The sequence below is a fragment of the Antedon bifida genome, chromosome 6, assembly GCF_963402885.1.
Source record: "Antedon bifida chromosome 6, ecAntBifi1.1, whole genome shotgun sequence".
NCBI lineage: Eukaryota > Metazoa > Echinodermata > Crinoidea > Comatulida > Antedonidae > Antedon > Antedon bifida.
In genome coordinates, this window is record NC_136231.1 from 18199926 (window position 1) to 18210922 (window position 10997).

General features: G+C 32.9%; 1 protein-coding gene across 1 annotated transcript in view; it reads left to right on the forward strand.

Moving 5' to 3' along the window:
- The window catches only part of LOC144845682 (inactive tyrosine-protein kinase transmembrane receptor ROR1-like), a 56879-nt gene extending 46012 nt beyond the window's left edge, over positions 1-10867 (forward strand). The window contains exons 2-4 of the mRNA XM_078703109.1: positions 7168-7225; positions 9224-9528; positions 10836-10867. Coding sequence (XP_078559235.1) covers positions 7168-7225; positions 9224-9528; positions 10836-10867 — 395 coding nt within the window. The remainder of the gene's footprint in view (positions 1-7167; positions 7226-9223; positions 9529-10835) is intronic.
- Positions 10868-10997: the final 130 nt, after the last annotated feature.

The following is a 10997-nucleotide window of genomic DNA, read 5'->3' on the forward strand; positions in this document are numbered from 1 at the left end:
GTGTATAGAACCTCGTTTGAGTATTGTAAATGAAAAAAAAATAAAAATTTCACATTAGATGTAACCTATATTTAGTATTTATGTAATTTTATTATATAGTATATTTCAATATTTATGACTGAGCGAATATAGACTATCCTACTCAAAAACTATGTTTTCCTTGCATGAGTGCAATTTTTAATCTGAAAATGCTCTAAATGTTTAATATCCTTGAATTGAAAACCTTTCAATGTCAAAATAAAGGTAGAAGTATGTCTTTCTATTTTTTCTGCTGTTATGTCAATCAATTCCGAGAAGGGGGATGGGAAAAAGCTAGTTCTCCACTTCCTTTCCCTATCCCACTCCCTTTGAGGTCAAATAAGGGGGAAATTTGATGCCATAGTTTTGCCCCATCTTTCCCAACCTAGAAGATCTATTTAATAAAAAAACGGTCAATCCTGTTCTTATGGCAAACATACTCTAAATTATGTGTGAAATGTATGATTATGGAAGTTACAAATAGACTTATTTTTTAAGTCTGATGATGATTTCTCATTATTTATAGCTTATTTCAATTGAACCTATATATGACAAAGATACATTAGCTTTGATTCCTAAAGCTTTCTTCCAAACTTTTATCTACTGGTGATGTATCTTCCAGGGTTGATGTATAAATTAAATTCCAAGTAGCTTCCATTAGTAGTACCTCTATATTTTCACTTTAAAGTATATACAAACAAGTCTTTCTAGGTTTACTCATGCTTTTATGTTGTCAGTATTTTTCTCTATTCATTGCCATTCTGTGGTCACTTTCATTGAAATTCCATTAGGCAATATCTTGCTGAAAATGATGCATTACTATTTCGAAAGCCTTACTTTACACATTATGGATTTAATGATGCATTGTTTTAATTTGATATGGAATTGACTATTACCAGCATGATCCATGGCTGTGTTGTCGGTCACCATCCCACGAAGTAGAACGAAACGGAAATCGCACAGATATAGATAGATATTGGTTTTTTTGGTTCCTATGTCAATTGGAACCATTGTAACAAGCAAGCGGATATATGTTTGTATGTGCATAATTTGTACGTATGATATGCGTTTGTTATGTTTTGTGTCTGCAATTGATCACTTGCAATTCACTTTAATAATAAGTGACACACTTTCAACGAGAGAGGAATACAATAAACATGTTTCGGTTACTTGTCCCAAGACTATATACTAAATACATATAACAGATCTCCGCTGTCAAAATGAATAGCCTCAGTTACTACAGTACTGTATATATATACTATAGTTACCATTTCAGTCTTCAATTCTTGGTTTGAGAAAGAAACATATATCTTGTGAATGTTTATAGAAGTGTTAAAATCTATGAAATATTTCTGTCACCATCCCACAAACTAGAACTAACAGGAAATTTGCTGAGATCGATCAAAGTTCTCTTTTTCTTTTCCACTCTTGATTTTTACAACTGTAACATTTTGAATGAATAGATGGAATGACCATTGACAATAGTTAAATCATCCGTGGCAGTTCCAGTAATTACAGCATTGATGTTATACTTTGTTGACAACATCAAGTAAACTGAAATTTTGAAATGAAATTGGACATGTTACTGACATAGATATCTGTAAACCTTTTGAAAATTTGATTTGATAGGAAAAAACTAATCTACAGTTAGGAAAAAACTAAATTCTACAGTTATAATATATGATTTTGCATTAGCATATTGACATTTTTTAAATTAAAATTAAAAAAAAATATATTATCACCTAATACCCCTGACGAAAGAATAGTGTTTTCCAAATGCTTTAGAAGTCCAGTGGTTGTATTCACCAATTACACTTCGGCTAAGAAAAACACATTTAAAATTCCCATACAAAAGTGAATAAAAATATCTAATGTGTGTGATTGGTAAATGTTACCACTAGATCTTAGGCCAAATACTGGTAAATAAAATTGTTTAAATGAATGATCAACTTTCTTTAACTAATTGTAAAACACTGAATTTTCCCCAGATAAATTTAAAATGATCATACAATGTTCACCGATATCAGTTTGCAATTTTTGACTAAGTATGACAAAAACAGGACCACAAGAATGTTATTAAATCACAGAAAAAATCATAATTTAATTTTCATTTGTAACATTTTCCAAGTACATGTCAAGATATCTTCCAGATTTCTGTAATGATATGTCAGCTATTTTCACAATGCAGTGTCAAGCAAATACAGAATCATATTGTAATTGTGACCATAGGACAAGAAAGACTAGTAGAAGAATGTTATTAATGACTCATCTATCCTAAGGAAATAGGAATATGCTATATTGGATAACATGTAGATTCTATTCTGTAAATGAGTGCGTTTGACACAAAGACCATGTCAACTTGCCTGTTATCACAAAATTGATGCTATAATTGCATTAACAGTTTTCTCTGATTTATATACTATAAAGGAAGTTGTTTTATTGATTTCTTTCAATTCTTTTGTCAGTTAAGCTTTTAAAAAAAAATACATTATGGAATAATAATGAGATATCAATTAGACCCAATGAAATGTCCCCTGAATCAGCAGGCCTGTAGCCAGGGTTTTTTTTATGGTTTGGGCGATCCCCCTTTACAGCGAACCCCCTTAACCGACTGCGAACCCCCATCCCTGACATGCCCAATACCCTCACCTCATCTCTGAAAATCCACCAAATACTTAGTGTCCGAACCCCCCACCCCCCCTTGACAGATTCTGGCTATGGCCCTGATAGGGGTTGGCTGTAGTGTTAAAATATAAATGGCCCCTGGTTCGTTTCTTGAGGAAAGTTTCAGGTGTGTACCCTGAATAGAGGTTGTCTATAGTTTTAAAAATACCTATTGTTCTTGACAAAGTGTTCTCCATTTATGGATGATTGGGGAGATTTTAACTGCAATATTCATTATACAATATAGAACCTCTTCTTCGGAGCATCCATATTAAAATGATTGTGAAACAAACAAAGGGAAATATATGTTTTACACAACTTCCCTTATTCTGGGGACTCCTCTAATAAGAGAATACAGTACTTTCGGTACCAAAGGTATTTCCTTTTTAATTTTATTGGTTCTACTGTTGTTTAATAATTAAAATTGTGCATTGTGCATATTAATATTTTATTTTTTCAAGGAACACAAAGGTGGTATTGTACCGTAATCTTCACACCTTCTTTCTCAATATTATTTTAATTCTGAATATTAAATGTGTTGCTTATTTTTTGCATTTTGGCTTTAAGGGGAATTGGTATCATTACTTTGAATAATAACGCCTAGTATAATAAACAGAATTGACTTCTAAGTTGAGAAGTAGATTTAATGAGAATAGATTAAAATGTCAGAAGCAGTTAAATTAAAAAAGGAATTAGTTACAGTAATCAGTAAGTGTGTAATATTGTTGTGAATATATTATTAGTATAATAAAATGCCGTTGGATGTGTTGGGGTACTTTATAGGTAAAAAGCTGAGCCAAGCCATGTGGTGCATATGCTTTTATTTTATATTCCAAAGATGCCTGTACCAAGACGTGTTTCAAATGGAGTTTAAAATCTTCCCAGTACAATTCCAATCATTTTCATACCCAATTAGCTAGTATTTTTTATACCTCTGTGATTATAATAAACACAATGATTTTTATATCTTTGACAACCTCAAATTTTCTAGAAAACTAAACTCCAAGATTTTTACTACATCTGTGCCAGTATCGTGAACGCCATAAACATATAACTGCAAGTAAATACTTAACAATAGAAGGAATCTGACATTTTAGAGTTAAGAGCACACATCCAGTTTGGCTATACTCTTTATATCGCATACGTTTTCCCAGAACAGAACTCATCCGATAAATGATATGGTTTGAAATTCAATATTTAAAGCTTAAAGTAAGTACCTTTAGGGTGTATGTCCATATTAATGCGTTATTTATTTAAACTACACTCCATCTGCCAAAGTAAAGTAATGTACTTTGAAAATATAATTACTTGATGCTTAAAGTGAAGGGTTTTTAAGCCACCTAGAACCCAACAGTCTCCAGGCAATTTAGTATCAACCTTACACATGCTTTGATGTTGAATGATACTGATGGATAAGATATAAATACCCTTGAATTGTTGAATTCGCTATCACTATAGTTTCATTACACAGCATGCTATGTCGGTACATTTTAAATCACTGAAATAATGGTATATATATGATTGTTTTTGTTATTGATTGTTGATACCTTAAAGACAACACAATACAAGTGGCTTCAATAAAATCCCTACTAGCGTTATAAAAACATGAGTAGATAGAAAACACATTAAAGCGAGGAAGACAGATCAAATAACACCGCTATAATTATAAAAATAAAATTCCACTTCTATCAACTCAGTTAAATTATCAATACTATATAGATACCGTTATATAATTATCAGAAAAAACATTACTCGTAATTGAAAATATATTGTATCGTTTTTATTTGACCTCAGAGAATGTTTAAAATGTGCTGTTTTTAAATTGATTGCTTTTAAGTAGGAAATTGGTATATTACAGCATGTTAGAGTTTCATCTTGTGGTTACTAAGATCTGATTACTGGTACAGGTAGGAAGTTCAACAACAAAAAGAACACAAGACTCACTGTCGCCTGACAAAATTTGCAAGATTCAATGTAATACATTTTGTAGAACATAGTGTAAACGCCTTGTCACTGTGATAAACTAAATAATCATTTGTAGGCAGCCTCTACTTCTTGTAATTGTGATAAAGGATAACATTATATTAAGTACTTTACAGACTGGACTAAGATGTTTATGACACAGTGCTAGCTTTCTTAGATATAGGTTTTTGAGGTTTTAACATTTGCACTTTTTAATTCTCATTATGCATCTGTTTCATACAGTATTTGGATAAATATGATTTTTTGGCATTGTACCTCTCATGAATCTGTATCTGAGATATCTAGCAGTCTCACCGATGTAGTGCCATGTGAGTGATGTGGTACTATGCGTGCCTGAATGAAGTTAGAACCAAATAGCACACTGCCTTTGGGAATACCCTTAGTGGTCTAGAGGCACTTATAGTGGTGTTGGCCTTGCAAGACTTTCCCACTTGGGGTAGATATACCAACAGGCATCAAAGTCTGGGGCTGAGAGTTCACCTTCTTTGAAAATGGCATCCGCCATCAGATCAGGTGGGCTCCATCTGATATACAATATGATATACATGTTATTATTAAACAATAACTTATGTTGATCTGTCTGAGACACAAGTAGGTAAAAGTTGGAAACAAACAATGTTATTTTTGTTTTCTTTTTTGATTTATGTGCAATAGAAACATGAAGTAGCCAACTGGCCGTTGATATGTTTTGTGGTTCACTTTTTGTTGGAAATAAATTCCCAAAGCCACTGTTAATTTCACCAGATGTTTTCTTGTTTTATTATAACCCTCTTTCTTGACTTTTATGCTGTCAACTCAAAGACATTATGAGATTTTTATAATTTATCATCAGTCTAGTACAACAACACTGTCAATTATTTTTGTTTTTAAGTAGAGAAATTCACTGATGTGATTATAATTGTTTTTTATCATGTTTTGAAATAACAATCATGAGACTGTTTTGTATGAATATTATAAATAATAATTTTCTTTTAATGACATAGTAAATGGTTTTTTATTCAATATGTTTAAGCTTAGAGTGGTCATTATTTTTCAATACAGTTTGTATCTCTAGACTAAATTTGCATAGGATTTTGTCATTGGACATAATGGATGGTTTTAGAAGAATTGAATGTGATGCGGGCTGGAAAGTGCTTTTTAGCAAATTGAATCTATAATCCTTTGTTTAAATTGTGATTAATTGTGACAAAATATAAAGATCTTTAATGTGGAGTCGAGTGGTTAAGGCAGAGCACTATATAACCTATAACCACAAAATCATCAAGATAAGTACTTCAAACGATGGAAGATCCAGAATTTGAAATAGGGAGGAGAGACAAGGGGTAAAATTACTGAAATGAATTGCTGAACTTAATCTGATGTTTTATATTTTGCTGGGCCCCCAAAGCAAAGCAAATTTAGTCGGCTGGGTTTGGGCAACAATAATTTGATAATTTGAAAGCAATATTAGATGATAAGCCCTGATTTAGTTCCCTTATCCCTCAAGGAGACAATGTCATTCGCTTCACTGACAAATGTCACATCAAAATGTTTGCTCATCAACGTTCCTCTAATGTTTATGTAATATCATCCACTGTGTATGCATTATTTTGCACTGTGTGGTCCTAATTTTTCATCTGCGTCCCATTTAGACATGTAATTGCATCATTTTTTCATCAAACCTGTCAACACTCCTCATTCGATGCTGCTCTAGGTTGAACTTGCATCCATATTCACAATTTGAATGCAAGATTCCAGGTGGCACTTGAGAGAAAATATTTTCAACAAAGTAATAATGGTTTGAATGAACATAAACAAAGCAATTTATTGAGAGAACCTGCAACACTTAATGAATGTTACTAGGAGATAATTTTGTGTTGACGTTCAAAAAATCGATTTTCATTTTTAAATGTCTAACTGTACAAAGCAGATTTAGCTGTTTATATTTACTGTCAGTTAAATGGGGCATTTATTTATAAACAATTATGGTTGATACATTTGGAATTGTAATGAGCTTTTGTTAAAATGTTGTTTTTCACCTTTGTCACAGAATAGTGAACCATAAACATAGAAATAGTGTGGCTGTTTTTTTGTTTTCATTTAGCTTTTTGCGTATGTTAATGTGAACAAGTCTTCTCGGATAAGGACTATAAACCGTAGGTCCAGTGTACACATCTAGCTCATGTGCACTTTAAAGAACCTAGTACATCTTTCGAGACGAGTAGGGGTTACCCCGGTGTACTAGTACATTACAGCCACTGATCATAACTGGACACTCTAGGTCATTTCAATTCAGTTTAAGTTTCTCCAACATAAGTGCATTCTACTTTAAAACTTTAAAAGAAACTCTCATGTTATTACATTATGATGTATCTTATGAAAATAAAATTGCATTGAACCATGTGTGACTATACTCAAAATGAGGTTCTGCACAGTACAGGAAGATGATGATGATGATGATGATGATGACAATCCAATAATTTGTAGGACATTAATTCATTTCTGTTTTCTTTTTGTTTTCAGCGGTATTAGTTGAAGGCCAAAATATGTCAGTAACATCCACTGTGCAGTCAGTAACAAGGTGAGAACTAAATCAAACCTTTATTAGAACTTTAATACTTAAAGTTTACCTAATTGTAGAGCTGCATACTGGGCCTTTTGCTAGTTGTGTCCCGCTTTTATTTCATTTTAACATAAAAGCATACATGACAATAATACTAACAAATTGTAATAAACTTATTAATTATTTGTCATCTATATTTGTTTATACCTTTTTAGGCATATATATATTTATATTATATAGCCTTGTAAATACGTGAACGTGATTGGTTGAAACTGCATCATATAACTACCGCTGCAAGGATCGTTATGATATTTGTTTGCGTTTCGGAAAATATATACCCTTGAGGAAAATATAATTCCCCCTGGGATGTCAAATCTTATATTTCACCTCTAAGCATGCAATATCTGTATAATATAACCTTTTTTCATTTGTTTTTTTTTCCTTATTTTTTTCTTGTATCTAACATATACATGATATATCATATCACATATAATATCTGGTATTTGTTCAATAATAATAATATAATATATAATATATATAATTGTATGGATAATTTGAACGTCCCAGATTTCCTAAAGCACTAGTTTTCAATTTATTCTGTTTTTCAGTATATTCCACAACAGTTATCATTTACACTCCTTATTTGCCTGGCCTTCATTGTTTTCAGATTTTTTTTGGGTGAAATTAAACAAATTAAGAGTACACAAATAAACAGCTTGATACAATGTTGCTTCAATAGCAGTTATTATGACAGCATATATGATATATGCCAGTTGTTCATTCAAAGTTCTGTGAGCCATAACCACAGAATAGATGAAACTGTCTGTTGAAATCAATCAGTGCACCAAATCATGCTTGTAAAGCCTTCTGGTTTGCATTGCTTAATGCCTTCCAAGGCGATGTCTGAGGGGGTCACTTAGTTATACTCCAACCTATAGGTGAAATATTTAGCTAGCTTATAATGACAGAAATATATAATTATATGTACTTTAATGTTTAAGTAATTTTATGTGAGAGCAGTAATTATTATTAGATGATTTTACCAGGTTTTAACAAATGTCTACGCTTATAATGGTAGTGGTTAGAGCACTTTAGACACTGATACTCCTTGATCCTTCGGGAATGGGGACATGTTAAACTTGGCGCTGTGGACTTTGATGATACACTGTTCAACTACGTGCTTCTCCTCTAAGAGTCATGTCATATCAGTAATTCTAGCCTCCTCTCATTTGTCCACAACAGTGGTTTTATGAAACTACAGAACCCTCTCTTATGTCGAAAGATGTACTAGGTTCTTAAAGTGCACCTGAGTATTTCGGTTTCTTTCTTTGAATTCCCTGTTGCTTTGAGATAAATATCAAATTTCCTCTTCCACTTGTTCCATGCATATGATGGATTACTGCCATCTACAATTAGTGTTTCAGGTGGCTTTATGAACGTTGCCATAATTATTCTTTTAATTACTGAATAACTTACGGAGTTCAAATCTCTTCAATTCCTAGGCTAGGCTGTGCGGTTTACTGCGTTGTGGTTGCTATGCAACTTGTTTACAATCGTCCGCTGTCGTGCGTCGTTGTGTGAGCGTTCAACCGCTCTCGCTATTCTCGCTAGGCTAGGCTACCGCTGGGGTAGGTCTCTCGGAAATCGAACGTTACTGACCTTTCTGAGCGTTGGATGAGTCGATTCAGTCACAATTCTGACACCATATTATGTTTCGTTTGTTGTCAAACAGACGTACATAGGACTACCGTTAAACACAATCCAAATAACATTTATTCAACATATCAACTATCGTGACTCGCGTCCATGTTAGACCCTCCCTCGATCCCCGCTAGGTGGCGCTAGATCGATATTGCATACTACCACACTGAGCATTTTATGTTCACTGGACCAATTGTTTATCTCCACCAGAACCATGAAGCGAGTGAGCCTCGAAACCCTTGCCATAAGGCTATGGATTACTTTTTCACTCTCTTAACCACTCGACAACTCACTGTGAAATTTATTTTCTTTCAGCCTTAGCAGTCCATCATCTCAGTATATTCGCATGGACCAACCATTGAACAATATCACAGCATTTATTGGTGGACGTGCTCAGTTTCACTGTAAAGCATCTGGAAACCCCCAGCCCGAATTTTCATGGAACAAGAACAACCAGTTGTTAATACAAAGCACTGGATCATTTGTTATTAAAGAGTATGATTGGGGATCACGACTTACTTTAAAAAATATTGATATTATTGATGAAGGAACTATACAGTGTACAGCAAGAAATGATGCCGGAATTGAAAAATCAGTAGCACTTTTGTCAGTAGATCCAAGTAAGTATATTAAACCAACGCAATCTAACAACAGTATGATGAACTCCGGAGATCAAAGGGTTTATCTGTGGCTGCGACAGGATCAGTTCCACTCCCTACAGGCACCGCGCTATGAAAAATATGTACATCGTACAGTAGTGTTAGTATTTGTCGTAGCCAGATATACGTAAGATCAAAGGACTGTTACGAGTTCCTATCTTGACATGGCTAGCTCAGTGTCCTGTTGTTAGATTGCCTTGATTAAACCCTACAACATTTTAATAAACATAAACTTAATTAACACTTGTTTAATGTTTATATATTGTACATAATATTGTATTTTTAACTACAGATATGGGCCTCCATGGATAAGTTCAATTATAATAAATTGAATTGCTTCCCATATTGCAAGCTACTGATATTTGGCTCTTGCCAAAATATGTGTATTCTAAATGGTCACAACTTAGCACATGCTAAGTTAAAGAGAAGTCAAAAAGAAGGCAAATGGGTGTAGGGTGGAAAGAAAAATACAGTATATGCATTTTGCATTTGTAATATTTAACGAATCTCTGAATATAAACTAAATAGTTATTTTGTATTGTTTCGATCGCGTGTGTTTGTTTGTCTGTCTGTTTGTTGTTTGTTAGCAGGATTACTCAAAAAGTAATTACAAGATCTTTACCAAAATGAATATACAGATAGATATGTGGTCAAGGACCATTTGGGACCATGGTCCTAATTCTGGACCACTTTTTAGTATACTTTTCAGACCTGCTAGTGTTAAAAAATAGGACAGAATTTTTCAAAAGCCGACGAGCAATCTTAAAGTAACATATAAACTGAAATTGCATTTTCTCGAGAATTACTTGTCCAAAATTTTGTACAAGAGGCAAGAGTTATAATTTGTGATTTGTAATTTTAAAACATAATTTGATCTAATGTGCACCTTTCTTGATGCGAGTAGTTTTAAAAACATATTTCTTTTCAAATTCACTTGTTTGATTTTCGCGTTGCTGTTCTATTGTTAGTCAACTGAAGTTAGTATTAATTGAAAGGCTTGTTACATAACCATTACACCAAACTCGCATACACATGCTTGTAGTGAAATTAGCCTAAATCACAAACAGCATTAAGACACACACAAATATATATATATATATTTTTTCCCAGAGAAATCTTATGTAGGAGAATTTTATAGTAGGCGGAGGTATGCACTCTCGGAGTGGCTTTCTAGTTTTATATGTTGCAATGTCGGGATGCTATCTGCATGACTCTCTTGTTTTTTTAATTTTTCATTCTAATATAATGTATTTTACCTTCTTTTAAAGATATTGTACCAGAAGAAGAAGTATCAAGGTAAGAGAAATCATTAACATAAAACAAAAACTAAATCTTTAAAATTATTTGGCAAATAAATTACTATGTACAAAAACTAAATCTTTAAAATTATTTGGCAAATAAATTACTGTGTACAAAAACTAAATCTTTAA